The sequence below is a fragment of the Ylistrum balloti genome, unplaced genomic scaffold, assembly GCF_031769215.1.
Source record: "Ylistrum balloti isolate Yb309-2 unplaced genomic scaffold, AGI_CSIRO_Ybal_v1 Utg371884, whole genome shotgun sequence".
Classification (NCBI taxonomy): Eukaryota; Metazoa; Mollusca; class Bivalvia; order Pectinida; family Pectinidae; genus Ylistrum; species Ylistrum balloti.
Window position 1 is genome coordinate 70,353 of NW_026782929.1, and position 23,556 is coordinate 93,908.

General features: G+C 39.2%; 2 protein-coding genes across 2 annotated transcripts in view; one reads left to right on the plus strand and one right to left on the minus strand.

Moving 5' to 3' along the window:
• The window catches only part of LOC132563846 (polypeptide N-acetylgalactosaminyltransferase 5-like), a 69,436-nt gene extending 53,045 nt beyond the window's left edge, over positions 1–16,391 (plus strand). The window contains exons 6-11 of the mRNA XM_060228598.1: positions 8,758–8,875; positions 11,363–11,548; positions 11,794–11,922; positions 12,266–12,370; positions 12,503–12,631; positions 16,195–16,391. Of these exons, the coding sequence (XP_060084581.1) occupies positions 8,758–8,875; positions 11,363–11,548; positions 11,794–11,922; positions 12,266–12,370; positions 12,503–12,631; positions 16,195–16,347 (820 nt within the window). The 3' untranslated portion in view covers positions 16,348–16,391. The remainder of the gene's footprint in view (positions 1–8,757; positions 8,876–11,362; positions 11,549–11,793; positions 11,923–12,265; positions 12,371–12,502; positions 12,632–16,194) is intronic.
• Positions 16,392–20,229: 3,838 nt separating this feature from the next.
• On the minus strand, positions 20,230–21,297 carry LOC132563848 (cell surface glycoprotein 1-like; the record flags this gene model as incomplete). The annotated part of the gene is made up of 1 exon (XM_060228599.1): positions 20,230–21,297. A coding segment is annotated over one exon (1,068 nt), but the record flags the coding sequence as incomplete, so codon positions are not given.
• Positions 21,298–23,556: the final 2,259 nt, after the last annotated feature.

Genomic DNA, 23,556 nt, shown 5'->3' on the forward strand with positions numbered 1-23,556 from the left:
CAGGCATTTCCTAACAGTGTTACAGGCTATGTCAGACATTTCCTTACTGTGTTACAGGCTATGTCAGGCATTTCCTAACAGTGTTACAGGCTGTATCAGACATTTCCTAACAGTGTTACAGGTTGTGTCAAACATTTCCTAACAGTGTTACAGGCTGTGTCAGGCATTTCCTAACAGTGTTACAAGCTGTTGAAGGCATTTTCTTACTGTGTTAGAGGCTGTGTCAGGCATTTTCTTACTGTGTTAAAGTCTGTGTCAGGCATTTCCCAACTGTGTAACAGGCTGTGTCAGGCATTTCCTAACTGTGTAACAGGCTGTGTCAGGCATTTCCTAACAGTGTTACAGGCTGTGTCAGGCATTTTCTAACAGTGTTACAGGCTGTGTTAGGCATTTCCTAACAGTGTTACAGGCTGTGTTAGGCATTTTCTTACTGTGTTAGAGGCTGTGTCAGGCATTTTCTTACTGTGTTAGAGTCTGTGTCAGGCATTTTTCACTGTGTTACAGGCTGTGTCAGGCATTTCCTAACAGTGTTAGAATCTGTGTCAGGCGTTTCCTAACAGTGTTACAGGCTGTGTCAGGCATTTCCTAACAGTGTTACAGGCTGTGTCGAGCATTTCCTAACAGTGTTACAGGCTGTGTCAGGAATTTCCTAACAGTGTTAGAATCTGTGTCAGGCATTTCCTAACAGTGTTACAGGCTGTGTCAGGCATTTCCTAACAGCGTTACAGACTTTGTCAGGCATTTCCTAACAGTTTTACAGGCAGTGTCGAGCATTTCCTAACGGTGTTACAGGCCATGTCAGACATTTCCTAACAGTATTACAAGCTGTGTCAGGCATTTCCTTACTGTGTTACAGGCTGTGTCAGGCATTTCCTTAATGTGTTAGAGGCTCTGTCAGGTATTTCCTAATAGTGTTACAGGCTGTGTCAGGCATTTCCTTACTGTGTTACAGGCTATGTCAGGCATTTCCTAACAGTGTTACAGGCTGTATCAGACATTTCCTAACAGTGTTACAGGCGGTGTCAGACATTCCCTAACAGTGTTACAGGTTGTGTCGAGCATTTCCTAACAGTGTTACAGGCCGTGTCAGACATTTCCTTACAGTATTACAGGCTGTGTCGAGCATTTCATAACAGTGTTACAGGCTGTGTCAGGCATTTCCTAACAGTGTTACTGGCTGTGTCAGGAATATCCTAACAGTGTTAGAATCTGTGTCAGGCATTTCCTTACAGTTTTACAGGCAGTGTCGAGCATTTCCTAACGGTGTTACAGGCCATGTCAGACATTTCCTAACAGTATTACAAGCTGTGTCAGGCATTTCCTTACTGTGTTACAGGCTGTGTCAGGCATTTCCTTACTGTGTTAGAGGCTGTGTCAGTCATTTCCTAACAGTGTTACAGGCTGTGTCAGGCATTTCCTTACTGTGTTACAGGCTATGTCAGACATTTCCTAACAGTGTTACAGGCTGTATCAGACATTTCCTAACAGTGTTACAGGCGGTGTCAGACATTTCCTAACAGTGTTACAGGCTGTGTCGAGCATTTCCTAACGGTGTTACAGGCCGTGTCAGACATTTCCTTACAGTATTACAGGCCGTGTCAGACATTTCCTTACAGTATTACAAGCTGTGTCAGGCATTTCCTTACTGTGTTACAGGCTATGTCAGGCATTTCCTAACAGTGTTACAGGCTGTGTCAAGCATTTCCTAACAGTGTTACAAGCTGTGTCAGGCATTTCCTTACTGTGTTACAAACTGTGTCAGGCATTTCCTAACTGTGTTACAGTCTGTGTCAGGCATTTCCTAGCGATGTGATGGGTTGCATCAGGCATGGTTTGTGCTCCATTTTACTATGGGGCATTGAATTCCATGTTAAATTAAGTGAAAACATATCGACAGAAATACAGTTTTTTTTTTCATTTACTGCGGTATTTGTTAAGAAGTATGCTGAGGGTTCATTATGCAATCGAATTGTTGGCTAATGTGTTGTGGAATCCACTAGATCCCGAGAGGCCATTTATTGTTGACAAGTGTTATAGGCCAGAAGAACACTTGTTAGAAATATTTCTAATTTCAATTGGAAAACACATCAGTTAGAGTTAGACCTGTTTCTTGCTTTTCAGTCTAGTTCTCTACATGTCAAAAGCAATTATTGATAAAAATACTTTAAAAGGCTTTTTCTCATGATAAAGCTAACTACACTGTTAAGCGCTAGGTTCTGAATTTGAGAGCTTACCATTATACACAAAAGTACCCAGGTAAAACCCAATACTGTCTTCAGCTATATATACATGTATGTAAAGTAACCAAACAGGGATTATTATCATACTAAAACACCATACTTAACCATGGTTTTACACCAAACAGGGACTATTTTCATACTAAAACACCATACTTAACGATGGCTTTACACCAAACAGGGACTATTGTCATACTAAAACACCATACTTAACCATGGCTTTACACCAAACAGGGACTATTGTCATACTAACACACCATACTTAAGCATGGTTTTACACCAAACAGGGACTGTTGTCATACTAAAACACCATACTTAAGCATGGTTTTACACTAAACAGGGACTGTTGTCATACTAAAACACCATACTTAACCATGGTTTTACACCAAACAGGGACTGTTGTCATACTGAAACACCATAATTAAGCATGGTTTTACACCAAACAGGGACTATTGTCATACTGAAACACCATACTTAACCATTGTTTTACACCACACAGGGACTGTTGTCATACTAAAACACCATACTTAAGCATGGTTTTACACTAAACAGAGACTGTTGTCATACTAAAACACCATACTTACCCATGGTTTCACACCAAACAGTGACTGTTGTCATACTGAAACACCATACTTAAGCATGGTTTTACACCAAACAGGGACTGTTGTCATACTGAAACACCATACTTAAGCATGGTTTTACACCAAACAGGGACTATTGTCATACTAAAACACCATACTTAACCATGGCTGTACACCAAACAGGGACTATTGTCATACTGAAACACCATACTACCATTGTTTTACACCACACAGGGACTGTTGTCATACTGAAACACCATACTTAAGCATGGTTTTACACCAAACAGGGACTGTTGTCATACTGAAACACCATACTGAAGCATGGTTTTACACCAAACAGGGACTGTTGTCATACTAAAACACCATACTTAACCATGGTTTTACACCAAACAGGGACTATTGTCATACTAAAACACCATACTTAACCATGGCTGTACACCAAACAGGGACTATTGTCATACTAAAACACCATACTTAACCATGGTTTTACACCAAACAGGGACTATTGTCATACTAATCACCATACTTAAGCATGGTTTTACACCAAACAGGGACTATTGTCATACTAAAACACCATACTTAAGCATGGCTTTACACCAAACAGTGACTGTTGTCATACTGAAACACCATACTTAAGCATGGTTTTACACCAAACAGGGACTATTGTCATACTAAAACACCATACGTAAGCATGGCTTTACACCAAACAGGGACTATTGTCATACTAAAACACCATACTTAAGCATGGCTTTACACCAAACAGGGATTGTTGTCATACTGAAACACCATACTTAACCATGGCTTTACACCAAACAGGGACCGTTGTCATACTAAAACACCATACTTAAGCATGGCTTTACACCAAACAGGGACTATTGTCATACTAAAACACCATACTTAAGCATGGCTTTACACCAAACAGGGATTGTTGTCATACTGAAACACCATACTTAAGCATGGTTTTACACCAAACAGGGACTATTGCCATACTAAAACACCATACTTAAGCATGGCTGTACACCAAACAAGGTCTATTGTCATACTAAAACACCACACTTAAGCATAGCTGTACACCAAACAGGGACTATTGCCATACTAAAACACCATACTTAAGCATGGCTGTACACCAAACAGGGACTATTGTCATACTAAAACACCATACTTAAGCATGGCTTTACACCAAACAGGGACTATTGTCATACTAAAACACCATACTTAAGCATGGTTTTACACCAAACAGGGACTATTGTCATACTAACACACCATACTTAACCATGGTTTTACACTAAACAGGGACTATTGCCATACTAAAACACCATACTTAACCATGGCTGTACACCAAACAAGGTCTATTGTCATACTAAAACACCATACTTAAGCATGGCTGTACACCAAACAAGGTCTATTGTCATACTAAAACACCATACTTAAGCATGGTTTTACACCAAACAGTGACTGTTGTCATACTAAAACACCATACTTAAGCATGGTTTTACACCAAACAGGGACTATTGTCATACTAAAACACCATACTTAAGCATGGCTGTACACCAAACAGGGACTATTGTCATACTAAAACACCATACTTAAGCATGGCTGTACACCAAACAGGGATTGTTGTCATACTGAAACACCATACTTAAGCATGGCTGTACACCAAACAGGGACTATTGTCATACTAAAACACCATACTTAAGCATGGCTGTACACCAAACAGGGACTATTGTCATACTAAAACACCATACTTAAGCATGGCTTTACACCAAACAGGGACTATTGTCATACTGAAACACCATACTTAAGCATGGTTTTACACCAAACAGGGACTATTGCCATACTAAAACACCATACTTAAGCATGGCTGTACACCAAACAAGGTCTATTGTCATACTAAAACACCACACTTAAGCATAGCTGTACACCAAACAAGGTCTATTGTCATACTAAAACACCATACTTAAGCATGGCTGTACACCAAACAGGGACTATTGTCATACTAAAACACCATACTTAAGCATGGTTTTACACCAAACAGGGACTGTTGTCATACTAAAACACCATACTTAAGCATGGTTTTACACCAAACAGGGACTATTGTCATACAAAAACACCATACTTAAGCATGGCTGTACACCAAACAAGGTCTATTGTCATACTAAAACACCATACTTAAGCATGGCTGTACACCAAACAGGGACTATTGTCATACTAAAACACCATACTTAAGCATGGTTTTACACCAAACAGGGACTGTTGTCATACTAAAACACCATACTTAAGCATGGTTTTACACCAAACAGGGACTATTGTCATACAAAAACACCATACTTAAGCATGGTTTTACACCAAACAGGGACTGTTTTCATACTAAAACACCATACTTAAGCATGGCTGTACACCAAACAGGGATTATTGTCATACTAAAACACCATACTTAAGCATGGCTGTACACCAAACAGGGACTATTGTCATACTAAAACACCATACTTAAGCATGGCTGTACACCAAACAGGGATTATTGTAAATACACACTGTGTTGTACTGATGAGTCTATGTATATCCATAGTAAGAATTTGTCAGACAGAATATTTCAGTGTCACAAAAAACTGACAATACTAAGATAATAAAAAATACAATGTGTTTGGTGTATACTGATTTTAGGATATTGTTTTAGGAGGCTTAGGGTGTTTATTCATGTGTTTCACAATTCTACTTTAAAATCAGTGTGTTATGGATTGAATCTCTTGTGGGCTTTCTGATGACAACTGATATAAGAGGGTGGATTTTTAAGTCTTTTGGTAAAATATTTGTAAAGGAAAACAGTGTATGTTTGGGAATAACATTCTTGTTCTCTCTGATACAAACCATAGCATCAGACTGTCTGCTTCATCATCGACCTACAATAACAGAATATTCGTGGTGGCCATCAACACCCTAATTACATTCTGATCAGCTGATCTAATCTGAGCAGGGTTTGATCAGCTCTTGGTACAGCGTCTGCATACTAAAAGTCCATGTACTACAGCACACCACAGACTGGTAAATAGATTGGTCAGTTTATAGGTCAGTAGACTGGTCAGTGGACTGGTCAGTTTATAGGTCAGTAGACTGGTAAATAGACTGGTCAGTTGATAAGTCAGTAGACTGGTAAATAGACTGGTCAGTTGATAGGTCAGTAGACTGGTCAGTCAACTGGTCAGTTGATAGGTCAGTAGACTAGTAAATAGATTGGTCAATTGATAGTACAGTAGACTGGTCAGTGGACTGGTCAGTTGATAGTTCAGTAGACTGGTCAGTTGATAGGTCAGTAGACTGCTAAATAGATTGGTCAGTTGATAGGTCAGTAGTCTGGTCAGTAGACTGGTCAGTGGACTGGTCAGTTGATAGGTCAGTAGACTGGTAAATAAATTGGTCAGTTGATAGGTCAGTAGACTGATAAATAGACTGGTCAGTTGATAGGTCAGTAGACTGGTAAATAGACTGGTCAGTTGATAGGTCAGTAGACTGGTCAGTGGACTGGTCAGTTGATAGGTCAGTAGACTAGTCAATAGATTGGTCAGTTGATAGTACAGTAGACTGGTCAGTTGACTGGTCAGTTGATAGTTCAGTAGACTGGTCAGTTGATAGGTCAGTAGACTGCTTAATAGATTGGTCAGTTGAAAGGTCAGTAGACTGGGTCAGTAGACTGGTCAGTGGACTGGTCAGTTGATAGGTCAGTAGACTAGTAAATAGACTGGTCAGTTGATAGGTCAGTAGACTGGTCAGTGGAATGGGTCAGTAGACTGGTCAGTGGACTGGTCAGTTGATAGGTCACTAGACTGGTTAGTAGACTGGTCAATTGATAGTTCAGTAAACTGGTGAGTTGATAGGTCAGTAGACTGCTAAATAGATTGGTCAGTTGATAGGTCAGTAGACTGGTCAGTGGACTGGTCAGTTGATAGGTCAGTAGACTGGTCAGTGGACTGGTCAGTTGATAGGTCAGTAGACTGGTCACTGGACTGGTCAGTTGATAGGTCAGTAGACTGGTCAGTGGACTGGTCAGTTGATAGGTCAGTAGACTGGTCAGTAGACTGGTCAGTTGATAGGTCAGTAGACTGGTAAATAGATTGGTCAGTTGATAGGTCAGTAGACTTGTAAATAGACTGGTCAGTTGATAGGTCAGTAGACTGGTCAGTGGACTGGGTCAGTAGACTGGTCAGTGGACTGGGTCAGTAGACTGGTCAGTGGACTGGTCAGTTGATAGGTCAGTAGACTGGTTAGTAGACTGGTCAGTGGATTGATCTGTTGATAGGTCAGTAGACTGGTCAGTGGACTGGTCAGTTGATAGGTCAGTAGACTGGTCAGTGGACTGGTCAGTTGATAGGTCAGTAGACTAGTAAATAAACTGGTTATTTGAATGGTTATCTGTTAACTTGCTGAAATTATTCTAGATATGACCTGTTTTGGCTATATGACACTAATGCTAATATTTTCTCAGTTAAAAATCACCATGTTGGAAGGACCTTAGGAATATACTTTTCACAAAACCTTTTGATATCTTTATGTCCTTAAATTGTCACAAAATTACTTGGGCTTTTAGCTTTTACCCTGTCTGTCCATTTCTCACATTGCTGTATGAAGACTTTTGATTTAGGTCCATCAGTAATGAGAGAACACAACCTATGTCCCCTAAAACAGTGTCAAATAGGCACACTGTGTTTGTTTATAGTCTGAAGAGAGGTATCTCTGTTGAATTTCCTTGGACTCAAACTCACCTCTATGTGTAAGGAGATGAGAAACTTGTTACTTATTACCAGTTCAGAATGAAATGTTTCCAAAAAACAAAACGGAAACATTGGTTCTAGACAGAATATGTCTTGATGTGATGATTATAATGACATTGGTGAAGTACCTTACTTGTAGAGATGGGCAGTAGACACAGATTTACTTGTGTTGGACATGGGAAGCACTTTAGATAAAACAAGTTTTTAGGGGTTAGTTTGTGAAAGTTTATTTGTACAGTATAACTGGAGAAAACTGAGTGTTCCACAGTTTGACTGTAATTAATCCAATGGTCTGCCAGATAGAATATCAAATGTTAACTTAATATCAGATATATTTATCTGTCATATTTGTAACAAGAATTGTACTGTATATAATGATCTAATTAGATAAGCATACAGAGGATCTCATGTATGAGAAAACAGAATCACTGTGACCTTTATTGTCTTTCTCCACCAATCAAGGAATTGCACTCACTGGTCACTTTGGATAAAAGCTTAAGAGCCTGATTGCCTGCAAATCTTGACCACTCAATAGGCATGCATCAAACCATGTACAGTTAAAATTGCCACATTTGAATGTCACCTGCAAAAGTTGTTTCAGTTAAAGCAATGGTAAATATACAGTTTTTATACGCCGCCGGAAGCGGTCGTATATTGGCGTCATCTTCTACGTCCGTCCGTCTGCGCGTCTAGGCGTACGTCCATTTCTTGTGAATGCAACTCCTCCTAAAATAATCATCAAATTTTCACGAAACTTGCTCAATGTCACCACTACAATGGGTAGATGTGCATGAAGTTGCGATTTTTCGGTTCTTTGATTTTTGTAAGATTTATGCCATTTTCAACTTTGTGTCTGTAGCTTGCTCTTAGTAGAGCTTTGTGAACGCAACTCCTACTTAACTAATGATCAGATTTTCACGAAACTTGCTCAATGTCACTACTACAATGGGTGGATGTGCTGGAAGTGGCAATTTTACAGTTTTTCTTTATCTTTATATTTTGTGGCTGTGTATATTGTGTCCACGGCACTCTTGTTATTGATAGATATGCACAGAAATTAGAAAGACACTTCATTTTCCTGATATGTAAGACTTCAGTTGTATGTATGTAGGACAAAATGATTCATGTTAAGTATTGGAAAGTATGTGTAAAGTGTCTGTGTTTCTATACACACAGGTCCCCTACCATGGCCGGAGGACTGTTCTCCATCAGTCGAGAATATTTCACAAAAATTGGCACCTACGATCCAGGAATGGACATTTGGGGCGGTGAGAACCTGGAAATGTCCTTTAGGGTAAGAACAAAAATTGAAAACCACTCCTGAACATAGAAGTTAATTTATTGAACCTTTCATGGATGGAAAATATCAGGGTTCATGAATGCAGGCACAAATGGAATGGAATGGTATATTTATTACTAAAGATACTATAGATTTACCTTTTGTATTCATCCAACAAATTGTGATAATTCTATGTCTTTTAAGAAGCCCATTTATATATATCTATTTGGTTTAAGTTCATTGCCAGTAAATGCTATTGTCTTGTTACAAGTCCACTCTCTGAGTCAGATCTAATGCACTTGACCCTAAGACTCAATGTTGACTCACCTGGCCCAAAGGGCATCAACTTTTTTCCTTAAACAATGTCTTCTCAATAAAAAATGGACCAAACATTTCGATATTTGGCTAGTATGTTCCTATGATGAAAATGATGAAGTTTTTGGAAAGAAACAACCTTGACTTATATTCAATGTCACAGGGGTCAGATTTGTAAAAGCATTTGAACAACTTCATCTCATGAATTAAAGGCTTAGTTGCAATATAGTATGTTCCTTGGATGCAGCTTGACAAAGTTGTCAAAAAGAAATGACCCCGGTCAAATTTGGTGGGGCTTGCCTCTTGTTGAATCGTGTATTAATTGTCCAGAGGAGACAATACTGTTATATTTGGACCAGCCTTTCTTCAAGAAACAAAATGGTAGAGGGTTGAATATTTTTGCAGATATAACTAATCTGTATGATTCTCACTCACATCTGATGTTGACCAATCAGACAGGTTAATGATAAGTCTAGAGGCCTGACCCCAATTTGGCTTTAGCTTTGTCTCAGTTAATCAGTGGTTAGTGAAAAATTCCATGTTCTCACTTGAAAATACAGGGACATTCAAAGCAAAATCAATATTAAAAGATATCAGTAAATCTACAACTGTGAAATGAAAAATGTTCCCAATTTTTGTTTAATTCATAATTGAAAAAATTCACTGACCACTGTTTAACTCTAACCAAGCTTTGAATAACTGGGCCTGTTATCATTTTGTTACAGTTTGTACCCACCCATCAGTAAACCATGACCTTTATAGTAGTTAACCTCCTGTCCAAACAATACCCCATTGCCCTGTAAGTCCCCCCATTGTTTTTTTGTCAGTTAGTGAAGAGTATCATTGGCGCCCTTTGTTTACCATAAGAGAAACAAAGTCATGGAATATGAATTTATACAAACATCTGTAAATAGCAATATGTATTTATCCTGTCCTCATTTGTAACCCCAGTTGTTCCAGTAAGAATGTCAGGCTAGTGTTGTTGTCAGCTTGTAGAATCTGCCCTGTGACATTAGAGCTGTCAGCAAATTCTTTAACATTCTCACAAAGTTTAGTAGAGAAAAGAGCTTGCCAACCTTACCTTGGTTAGATTTTGTAACATATGTACCAACAGCATTACATTCTAAATGTAGCCAAATCCTACATGTATACTTGAAGTCTAAAATTGGTTCTTGCTGAGCCAGTCGTAGGAATTTAGGGGGCTGACTTATGTATCATGACAAGAGACAATCACATACAGACAGAAATTAGTGTGAAACTTTGTCTTTGAATTGTATCTCTTTTGCACAATAATGACCATCTTTTTTAAAGCAAGCACATGCAATACAGATTTTTCTTGAATTCAATGGAACAGTTTTATGGCAGTGAATGAGATCTGTTACCGTAGCGACCAAATGAGAATAAACACAATTGCTCAATAACAAGAAGAGAATGTTTCTTGTGTTAGGTTTTACTGTAAAGCAGGGACCAAAAACACACGTCATATTAAATTTGTAGAAATATTTACGACCTCATACGGAGAGGTCACAGGATTTAACTAAAGGCCCTTGGGGGCACACAGCCATTTTTATGGTTCCAAAGGCTCACTCAATGGTTATTCACATATTTGTCTGACAATTTTTAACCCACGCCAAACATTTAGCCTGGGAGGAGACAATTTGGCCAAATTACCAGGTCTTGCGTGTCTAAGCTTATCATGTGGACACAATTGATGCTTAATAAAGAAGGTCTGGACTGACCTATACAGAAATCGTTATACAGTGTTTTTTCTTGGCCATAGTATAATCATCAAGAGAAAGGCAGCAAACTATTAATGAACAAAAATATTCCAGTTCTGTGTTTGGACAACAGATCCAAGTCTTTTCATGCATTGTTTCTTGTTCAATAAACTGATGGTATGTGTGACAGAGAAAGTGCTGAATTCTACAGTCAGCTCCTGAAAAATAAACAAAATAGTCCTGTTGAAATATTTGTCCTTGAAGATGCATCAGCATCTTAAATATAAACAGTGCTTTTTTATTTGAAAATCTAGACTTCCTTATGACATCCTTATGGAAATTTCTTTCAGGAGAGGTCATGGTTCAATGTCATATGACTTGGTGACTCATGAAGTAGTTGAAATTTGTATTAGTGCTATCTATACACAACAAATGCTGATGTTTTATTGACCTTTGACCTTTTACCCAGGTTTGGATGTGTGGTGGAACCCTGGAGATCATCCCCTGTTCGCATGTAGGTCACATCTTTAGGAAACGTAGTCCATACAAATGGAGGTCGGGGGTCAACGTAGTGAAGAAAAACTCCATCCGATTGGCTGAAGTCTGGATGGACGACTATAAAAATTATTATTATGAACGATTTAACAATGATCTGGTGAGTTTTGAAGCTAATATATTTATTTAAGCGAGCTTACTTTCCTTGATAATGGTATTTGATATGGACATATCATAGCATGCTTACAGCAAAATTTGATGTGTTTAAAGATACTTATCAGTTCCATTTTGTCCAAAAGATAATCACACAACACAGACTTTTTGAAAAAGAATTATGTTTGTCTTTGTTTTAACGAATTTTCTTAAACTAACTTGTCTGTGATTTAAAATGACATCTGTCTACAGGGTGATTATGGCGACGTTTCGGAGAGGAAGACTTTGAGGAAAAAATTAAACTGTAAATCATTTGACTGGTTTGTTAAAAACATATATCCTGATCTCTTTGTACCAGGAGAGGCAGTGGCATCAGGGGAGGTAAGCATGTTTTTCTTATGGTTACACGCAACAATCATCAAAATCATGGATAAAGGTGAATGTTGCACCAACATTGCGATTTGTTAGCATATCAGTAGAGGAGTCATATTTGTTGCAGATGTATTAAATGTACTAAAATGATAAACCCATGTTTAGAAACACTGTAAACATATAGTAACTTTACCTGTGAGGGTTATTTTCTCCTGGAAATCATGATCACAACTTTCCAGCTATCACATAACATGCTAATATAAGCCTGACATAAATAGCAGTAAAAGTATACTAAACAAGTGTTAGTTTTCTATAACAATAAAGCGTTTATCAAGTAATAAAATCATTTCAGGTACGTAACAAGGCCAAACCGATGTGTGTAGATAGCTCAGTGGACTCTCACAACTTCCACAAACCTGTCAACATGTGGCCATGTCACAACCAGGGAGGCAACCAGGTCAGTTTATAAAATGTTCCTTAATGATTAAATGAATTTATTTCATTCACATTGTTTTACATCAGCTTTAGTATTTTGTTACCAATTATATCAAATTTATGGAAGTTAGAAGTGCTTTTTTGTTGATTTCAGTACTGGATGCTGAGTAAAGGTGGTGAGATTCGCCGGGACGATGGGTGTCTGGATTATTCGGGTGGTGAAAGTGTGATTATCTACCCCTGTCATAGCCAGAAGGGTAACCAAGAGTGGGTGTATAGGGAGGTGAGTACAGTGAGTTGGTGTATAGGGAGGGTAACCAAGAGTGGGTGTATAAGGAGGTGAGTACAGCGAGTTGGTGTATAGGGAGGGTAACCAAGAGTGGGTGTATAAGGAGGTGAGTACAGCGAGTTGGTGTATAGGGAGGGTAACCAAGAGTAGGTGTATAGGGAGGTGAGTACAGCGAGTTGGTGTATAGGGAGGGTAACCAAGAGTAGGTGTATAGGGAGGTGAGTACAGCGAGTTGGTGTATAGGGAGGGTAACCAAGAGTGGGTGTATAAGGAGGTGAGTACAGCGAGTTGGTGTATAGGGAGGGTAACCAAGAGTAGGTGTATAGGGAGGTGAGTACAGTGAGTTGTTGTATAGGGAGGGTAACCAAGAGTAGGTGTATAGGGAGGTGAGTACAGCGAGTTGGTGTATAGGGAGGGGTAACCAGGTGTGGGTGTATAGGGAGGTGAGTACAGCGAGTTGGTGTATAGAGAGGTGAGTACAGCGAGTTGGTGTATAGAGAGGTGAGTACAGCGAGTTGGTGTATAGGGAGGGTAACCAAGAGTGGGTGTATAGGGAGTACAGCGAGTTGGTGTATAGGGAGGGTAACCAAGAGTGGGTATATAGGGAGGTGAGTACAGCGAGTTGGTGTATAGGGAGGGGTAACCAGGTGTGGGTATATAGGGAGGGGTAACCAGGTGTGGGTATATAGGGAGGGGTAACCAGGTGTGGGTGTATAGGAAGGTGAGAACAGTATGTTGGTTTATAGGGAGGGGTAACCAGGTGTGTGTGTTTAGTGAGGAGTAACCAGGTGTGGGTGTATAGTGAGGGGTAACCAGATGTGGGTATATAGGGAGAGTAACCAGGTGTTGGTGTATAGGGAGGGGTAACCAGATGTGGGTATATAGGGAGGGGTAATCAGGTGTGGGTATATAGGGAGGGGTAACCAGGTGTGGGTATATAGGGAGGGGTAACACAGTGTGGGTGTATAAGGAGGGGTAACCAGGTGTTGGTGTATAGAGAGGGATAACCAGGTGTGTATGTATAGGGAGGGGTAACCAGGTGTGGGTATATAGGGAGGGGTAACCAGGTGGTGGTGTATAGGGAGGGGTAACCAGGTGTGGGTATATAGGGAGGGGTAACCAGGTGGTGGTGTATAGGGAGGGGTAACCAGGTGGTGGTGTATAGGGAGGGGTAACCAGGTGTGGGTGTATAGGGAGGTGAGTACAGTGAGTTGGTGTATATGGAGGTGTAACCAGGTGTGGGTTTATAGGAAGGGCTAATCAGGTGTAGATGTATAGGGAGAGGTAACCAGGTGTGAATGTATAGGGAGGTGAGAACAGTGAGTTGGTGTATAAGAAGGTGAGTACAGTGAGTTGGTTTATAGAGAGGGATAACGAGGTGTGGGTGTATAGGGAGAGGTAGCCAGGTGTGGGTGTATAGGGCGGGGTAACCAGGTGTGGGTGTATAGGAAGGTGAGAACAGTATGTTGGTTTATAGGGAGGGTTAACCAGGTGTGTGTGTTTAGTGAGGAGTAACCAGGTGTGGGTGTATAAAGAGGTGAAAACACAGAGTGGTTACAAGGGAAGGTTACCAGGTGTGGGTGTTTAGAGAGGTGAAAACACAGAGGGGATACAAGGGAAGTTAACCAGGAGTGTGTGTATAGAGAGGTGAAAACACAGAGTGGTTAACCAAGAGTGTGTGTATAGAAAGGTGAAAACACAGAGTGGTTACAAGGGCAGGTAACCAGGAGTGTGTGTATAGAGAGGTGAAAACACAGAGGGGTTACAAGAGAAGGTAACCAGGAGTGTATGTATAGAGAGGTGAAAACACAGAGTGGTTACAAGGGAAGGTAACCAGGAGTGTGTGTATAGAGAGGTGAAAACAGAGAGTGGTTTCAAGGGAAGGTAACCAGGAGTGTGTGTATATAGAGGTGAAAACACAGAGTGGTTACAAGGGAAGGTAACCAGGAGTGTGTGTATAGAGAGGTGAAAACACAGAGTGGTTTCAAGAGAAGGTATCCAGGAGTGTGTATAGAGAGGTGAAAACACAGAGTGGTTACAAGGGAAGGTAACCAGGAGTGTGTGTATAGAGAGGTGAAAACACAGAGTGGTTACAAGGGAAGGTAACCAAGAGTGTGTGTATAGAGAGGTGAAAACACAGCGTGGTTACAAGGGAAGGTAACCAGGAGTGTGTGTATAGAGAGGTGAAAACACAGAGTGGTTACAAGGGAAGGTAACCAGGAGTATGTGTATAGAGAGGTGAAAACACAGAGTGGTTACAAGGGAAGGTAACCAGGAGTGTGTGTATAGAGAGGTGAAAACACAGAGTGGTTACAAGGGAAGGTAACCAGGAGTGTGTGTATAGAGAGGTGAAAACAGAGAATGGTTTCAAGGGAAGGTAACCAGGAGTGTGTGTATAGAGAGGTGAAAACACAGAGTGGTTACAAGGGAAGGTAACCAGGAGTGTGTGTATAAAGAGGTAAAAACATAGAGTGGTTACAAGGGAAGGTAACCAAGAGTGTGTGTATAGAGAGGTGAAAACAGAGAGTGGTTTCAAGGGAAGGTAACCAGGAGTGTGTGTATAGAGAGGTGAAAACACAGAGTGGTTACAAGGGAAGGTAACCAGGAGTGTGTGTATAGAGAGGTGAAAACACAGAGTGGTTACAAGGGAAGGTAACCAGGAGTGTGTGTATAGAGAGGTGAAAACACAGAGTGGTTACAAGGGAAGGTAACCAGGAGTGTGTGTATAGAGAGGTGAAAACAGAGAGTGGTTTCAAGGGAAGGTAACCAGGAGTGTGTGTATAGAGAGGTGAAAACACAGAGTGGTTACAAGGGAAGGTAACCAGGAGTGTGTGTATAGAGAGGTGAAAACACAGAGTGGTTACAAGGGAAGGTAACCAAGAGTGTGTGTATAGAGAGGTGAAAACACAGCGTGGTACAAGGGAAGGTAACCAGGAGTGTGTGTATATAGAGGTGAAAACACAGAGTGGTTACAAGGGAAGGTAACCAGGAGTGTGTGTATAGAGAGGTGAAAACACAGAGTGGTTACAAGGGAAGGTAACCAGGAGTGTGTGTATAGAAAGGTGAAAACACAGAGTGGTTACTATTGAAGAGTACCTAAGAGTGGTTCTTGTGAGGTGAATGCTATGAAAGGGATGTATAGAGAGGTGAATGCATGCAGTGGTTACTGGGGAAGGATAATTCGGAGTGCTGGTACAAGCTGAATACAGGGAGTGATGTGTTAATAATCATGTTATTTTATCTGTTAGCATTGAAAATCTATAGAAAAGTCCAAAAAATATTCAAATATTGAAAATCATGAGTACTGCTACAGATTTATATCAAACTGATGGCAAGTTATTTCATCATCAGTGCACCATATTGGATATTGTTCAGAATCACATGATTACAGATTAAATTGAATCCTTTTGTAGAAATCTTTATAAGTCCCAACCACTTAATTAGTATAAAAAATCATTACTTCATTGATTAAGCAGTATTTATAATTTTGTGAATTGTGTAAGACTTTGTATAACAAAGATAGAGTTATTAATATAAAGAGGACCTTGATGTTATAGGACAACACAATTCTCCACGCTAACACACAGAAATGTATGGAGGTATCGGTAGACGGTCAAAAGCTCCTGATGCGGACGTGTTCTGGTATCGACCGACAACTGTGGCAGTGGAAGAAGAAACCACCAAACGGCATTATACGGGACACAGTTTAGGCACATCATTGTTTGTTATCATGTTGATATACAGAATTGTTATTTTTCTATGCAAGAGATGTTATTTTTATAGAGATCCTGAGAATAGTATTTTATAATAACATACCTGTGATTACAACTATGACACAATGTTCCGAGGACCAATCATTCCACGCAGCCCTCTACTCTCATAGGTATAGAGGGATGGCTGCCATTTTATACTATGATGATAACCCAGTTCAATGTGGATGGCCTCTATTCGAGAATGGAATACCTCCATTTATAATGTGGATGTGATGTCCACTGTAAAAACATGTATGTGATGTACTACTGGAACAGGGAGGCTTTTCTTTATCAGGTCATATCTGTTTAAATGTTTCCAACTGAAAGTCATTGTAAACTGATGTTACAGTGTAACAGTGATATCTGTACAACTGACCACCAGTTTTACTTATCTTGCTTACAATTTTCTGGTTATTCTTGTGAGATTTCCTGTGTTTAAGAAGATACATCATAGCTTGACCATAGATTGGGTGTTCAAGTTGTAGGCAGTGATGGTTCATAAAAGTAATACATCATATATCAACTTAATTAAAAGGAGTCAAACCATATGGCCTTCAGAATATGTCTTTCAGGAAAATTCAATTTCAAACCTCAAAATATATATTTTACCTTCAGAATAACTTCAATTTGACCCCAAATATAATTCTTACATATTGACTTTCAGTGCAACTTAAAGTTGGATCCAAAAAATGATTTACATGTACAATCTGACCTTCAGAATAACTCGCTTCACTGCATTTAAAATGCAGAATATCTTCAAATTTATTTTGAGAACAACTAATAAATTCAACACAAAAGTACAAATACCACAAAAGTTTGGTGATACATGTACTTGAAGAGTGTTTAGTAGTTACCAAAGTGCTAAAAGTTCACCTACAAGACAATGAGCTCAGTAGAATGACAGTGTTTTAGTTGATAACCCCTTCTGAGATGACCTTAGATAAACAGCATCTCACGTAGGAATCAAATTGATTTTTTATAGTATAGATGTTATGGGATATAATTTCTTGCTTTTTTATCACAAAATTCTAATGTTTAAAATTTAATTAGTAGGAAGTGTTTGGTAAGGAAAATCTAGTACTATCAAATCATCCTTGCTCAATCATCATATATGTGATTTTTTTTAAATGTTTTGAAGTCACACAATATGTTTTATAATAAACAAAAGATTTAGAAATCCATTTTATTCACAAATGAATTTGTTTGTTTTATGAGTTGTGGTCTGTGACCTGAGAGATGATTTACTGCATTTGAGAGTTACCCCCCTTTAATTACAATATAATGATATTAATAATTGTGCTGTTTAAATTTTATAAAATTATGTGATTTGTTGAATGTTCATTGTTTGTATATAAAACAAAGTGTATAAAATACCTATTTTGATAAGTTGCTGTGTACATAAAGCTGCCAAAACCAATGTATTGTGTAAAGGTCTGAGTGTGGGAAAAACACCCCCTATATGTCTAATATTGTGTACAGGTCTGAGTGTGGGAAAAACACCCCCTGTATGTCTAATATTGTGTAGAGGTCTGAGTGTGGGAAAAACACCCCCTATATGTCTAATATTGATTCACATTTCCAGTTGATCTGGAATATTCTATTTTTGTTGTAAGAGGCTATAGTATTGCGTTGTAAATGTGTTAACTCTAAACAAACATTTTGATATGCTTGTATTAAACACAATTCTTATATATGATGTTATCATTCGCCAAACACACTAGTTGTCTGAGTTATATAACCATTTACAAAATGAGCCCTCCTTGTCCACATACTTTCGTTTTTAGATATCATATTTGTCCTCAATAGGTCCTGGTCCAACACATTACCAATGAGTCAAAGTCAGGGGATGGGGTTATTGTTGATTTGATTGTAGCCACAGTACATATATATAGGTGGGTTATTGTTGATTTGATTGTAGCCACAGTACATATATATAGGTGGGTTATCGTTGATTTGATTGTAGCCACAGTACATATATATAGGTGGGTTATTGTTGATTTGATTGTAGCCACAGTACATATATATAGGTGGGTTATTGTTGATTTGATTGTAGCCACAGTACATATATATAGGTGGGTTATCGTTGATTTGATTGTAGCCACAGTACATATATATAGGTGGGTTATTGTTGATTTGATTGTAGCCACAGTACATATATATAGGTGGGTTATCGTTGATTTGATTGTAGCCACAGTACATATATATAGGTGGGTTATCGTTGATTTGATTGTAGCCACAGTACATATATATAGGTGGGTTATCGTTGATTTGATTGTAGCCACAGTACATATATATAGGTGGGTTATCGTTGATTTGATTGTAGCCACAGTACATATATATAGGTGGGTTATCGTTGATTTGATTGTAGCCACAGTACATATATATAGGTGGGTTATCATTGATTTGATTGTAGCCACAGTACATATATATAGGTGGGTTATTGTTGATTTGATTGTAGCCACAGTACATATATATAGGTGGGCTTATTGACCAGAAGATATAGCATATAAATGTATGTTTATTTTTGTAGCTTTTTCTAAAGTAGAAACCAAGCTATAGATATTTGGTAGATTAATTCCCCGAGAGAATTGCCTGTATTTATCGGAGAACACAGTGCTATAACCTTGCTGTGGCACACTAGATAGACACATAACAGAATTAGTACCAAAGTGTCGGAATTTTGAATTTTTCTTTAAAAAAAAAAGCCTTTATCATTGGCATCACACTTTTGTTCCAAAGGGGAAAGCTGTCAGATATAATAGATTTCTTTGTTAAACATTCAGTACAAAGGTCAGAAACACCTGATGTTTTGATCTAAATGCTTTCAGATAAATTCTTGCTTAAAGTTTCAATGTCAAATGTTTCCGCAAAATAAATCTATAGCTACATAATTGTGCACACACCCCCACCCCCTCCCCACATAACCCTACCCCCTACCCACACACCCCACCCCCTCCCCACATAACCCTACCCCCTACCCACACACACCCACCCCTCCCCACACACCCCTACTTTGGACCTTTTGCACACATTTGTTGGTTCTTATGGTAAATGTAACCAAGGACTAATTTTATGACCAATCACCTTGAGAAGAATACTTTCATTGATTTGTATACTCCTCAGAAACCAAGGTATTTATGGGTAATGTAAGTTTCTACCGTACTGGGAATCTGCTGTATATTTATCAGATCATGTATCATCTTGCAAGGCGATGTGGAGTTTTATCTTAGAGTAGTGTAGTTTTATTTACCAATAGTATTAGAGACAAAGTATATTAGTATCACTTAAAACAAAGATATATTCACATATAAAGGTGTCAATGAAATCACATTAAACATATTTTCCTATTTCATAAACCATTTTTTTCCTGTGATGACAATATTTATAAGTGCGTATGTAAACCATTGTTCGTAAGTATTATATGAATACACATTCCACCACTGGTATCATTCCAGTACATGTGCTGGTATTAGAGATATGTGTATCTGTGTTGGTATTGTAAAAGTAGTGAGATTGGTAGACAAGGGTTTAATTCATAAGAACCTGTACTTCTCTCAAGTGTTTCTAGTGTTCATTAAAGAAACTGAATGAAAATTGTTGATTAATCAATCACAGCTCTTAGACATCTGTAATAAAAATATTTACACCCCAGTAGTTAACACATTTTATGTGTAGCCCATGGTCAAAAATAGTAACTGCCAAACCAACATTTTTAATCATAAAAAATGAGCAAGTTTTGAGGGATTAATTAATGAATCGAGTACCTTTTAAAGGTATGCATTTCATTACATGATATTTGAGGCATCCTTGTGACTGTGGCTGTCATATCTTTTAAAAAATTTATTCTTTTATTTCCTTGAGATCTGGCAATGGTTTAACGGCCTGATAGATGTAGTCTTTTTCAGCCTTGTAATGAACTGGGATACTGTTTTGGTCATTGGTCAAGATAAGAGACCAAGCTAGGTCACTTTCAATAGATGGCAGGTTATTAGCGGTGCCACAAGTTGGCAGGTTATTAGCGGTGCCACAAGTTGGCAGGTTATTAGAGGTGCCACTAGTGGGCAGGTGATTAGGGGTGTCACCAGTGGTCAGGTCATTAGGGGTGCCAACAGTGGGTAGGTCATTAGGGGTGCTAACAGTGGGCAGGTTATTAGGGGGGTCACCAGTGGGTATGTCATCATGGGTGCCAACAGTGGGAATATCATTAGGGGTGCTAACAGTGGGCAGGTTATTAGGGGTGCCAACAGTGGGCTGGTCATTAGGGGTGCCAACAGTGGACATGTTAACAGGGGTGCCACAAGTGGGCAGGTTAACAGGGGTGCCAGCAATGGGCAGGTTAACAGTGGTGCCACCAGTGGGCATGATAACAGGGGTGCCAGCAATGGGCAGGTTAACAGGGGTGCTAGCAATGGGCAGGTTTACAGGGGTGCCAGCAATGGGCAGGTAATCAGGGGTGCCAACAGTGGACAGGTCATTAGGGGTGCCAACAGTGGGCAGGTCATTAAGGGTGCCAACAGTGGACAGGTTATTAGGGGTGCCAACAGTGGGCAGGTTAACAGGGGTGCCAGCAATGGGCTGGTTAACAGGGGTTCCACCAGTGGGTAGGTAATCAGGGGTGCCAACAGTGGGAAGGTTATTAGGGGTGTCACCAGTGCGCAGGTCATCAAGGGTGCCAAAAGTGGGCAGGTCATTAGGGATGCCAGCAATGGGTTGGTTAACAGGGGTGCCAACAGTGGGCAGGTTATTAGGGGTGCCAACAGTGGGCCGGTTAACAGGGATGCCAACAGTGGGCAGGTTATTAGGGGTGCCAACAGTGGGCCGGTTAACAGGGGTGCCAACAGTGGGCAGGTTATTAGGGGTGCCAACAGTGGGCCGGTTAACAGGGATGCCAACAGTGGGCAGAGGGGACTGTCAGAGAGCAGGTATATTTTTGGGAGCCAACTACAATCACTCTGTTTTATTTATTAATGCATTTATAAACTACATGCTGTATAAAGGTCAAAATATGAATACAGCACTATCATAAATATGTTTTGCCACAAATTACTGTCTTACATTCCACTATTATCTCTCATTCCTTACATTGTGACATAATCTGTTATTCCATGGAGTCATACATTTTACAAGGATGTGCTATATATATCTTTATTTTATACATGCTACTAATTTAATACATGTATATTAGATTACATTTGATGTTCAATGATGTTTTCAATAAGAAATTGTGTCAAAGTATTTAATTTCATGATATTTCTATGTTGTTGAGTAAACTGGTCTGGTGTGGTAGTGATGTTTTCTCATTACAGATTACAAAAATATTACCTATAGACACTAAGGTTGTTGACAGTCTATACTAAACTCTTTAATGTCAGGTCACAATTAATTTGTCAATCAGTAGATGTTTTTTTCAGATTTCTCATTGATGATATATTATAAAGAGGAATATTTTTATTCCAGTTTATATGTCTTCAAATGAATTGTCATGTTTTATTTCACTAAGTCCATCAAGGAATCACGAGATTCAAGGTTACAGAGGAATGTCAGAAAAGGTCATGTTTACAGGTGTTACATGTATGTAGGAATGTCAGACAAGGTACTGTTTACAGGTGTTACATGTATGTAGGAATGTCAGACAAGGTACTGTTTACAGGTGTTACATGTATGTAGGAATGTCAGACAAGGTCAAGGTACTGTTTACAGGTGTTACATGTATGTAGGAATGTCTGACAAGGTACTGTTTACAGGTGTTACATGTATGTAGGAATGTCAGACAAGGTACTGTTTACAGGTGTTACATGTATGTAGGAATGTCAGACAAGGTACTGTTTACAGGTGTTACATGTATGTAGGAATGTCTGACAAGGTACTGTTTACAGGTGTTACATGTATGTAGGAATGTCAGACAAGGTACTGTTTACAGGTGTTACATGTATGTAGGAATGTCAGACAAGGTACTGTTTACAGGTGTTACATGTATGTAGGAATCTCTGACAAGGTACTGTTTACAGGTGTTACATGTATGTAGGAATGTCAGACAAGGTACTGTTTACAGGTGTTACATGTATGTAGGAATGTCAGACAAGGTACTGTTTACAGGTGTTACATGTGTAGGAATGTACAAGGTGTTACAGGTGTTACATGTATGTAGGAATGTCAGACAAGGTACTGTTTACAGGTGTTACATGTATGTAGGAATGTCAGACAAGGTACTGTTTACAGGTGTTACATGTATGTAGGAATGTCAGACAAGGTACTGTTTACAGGTGTTACATGTATGTAGGAATGTCAGACAAGGTACTGTTTACAGGTGTTACATGTATGTAGGAATGTCAGACAAGGTACTGTTTACAGGTGTTACATGTATGTAGGTTTACAGGTGTTACATGTATGTAGGAATGTCTGACAAGGTACTGTTTACAGGTGTTACATGTATGTAGGAATGTCAGACAAGGTACTGTTTACAGGTGTTACATGTATGTAGGAATGTCAGACAAGGTACTGTTTACAGGTGTTACATGTATGTAGGAATGTCAGACAAGGTACTGTTTACAGGTGTTACATGTATGTAGGAATGTCTGACAAGGTACTGTTTACAGGTGTTACATGTATGTAGGAATGTCTGACAAGGTACTGTTTACAGGTGTTACATGTACGTAGGAATGTCAGACAAGGTACTGTTTACAGGTGTTACATGTATGTAGGAATGTCAGACAAGGTACTGTTTACAGGTGTTACATGTATGTAGGAATGTCTAACAAGGTACTGTTTACAGGTGTTACATTATATGATTTTGTGACTGTGTTGCACATCTTCTTGTCTTGTTTTATTGCTGAGGGGATAAAAAAATACTATCAAATTAGTTGCTTTAATTCTTTTTTTTCTGTCCCAGGCCTGGGTTTATCATTGATACAATTTGTAAAATGTAACAGGTTTCAGACTTCTGTACCAGGCCTGGGTTTATCATTGATACAATATGTAAAATGTAACAGGTTTCAGACCTCTGTACCAGGCCTGGGTTTACTTGAGGTTAGATATGGTACAATGCTCAAGGTTTCAGAATTTTGTGCAGGCCTGGGTTTATTAGTAATTTGATTTTGTACAATGTGTCCAGGTTTTATTCTTCCCAGGCCTGGGCTTATTAGGAGGTAAATATGGTACAGGGTGTGT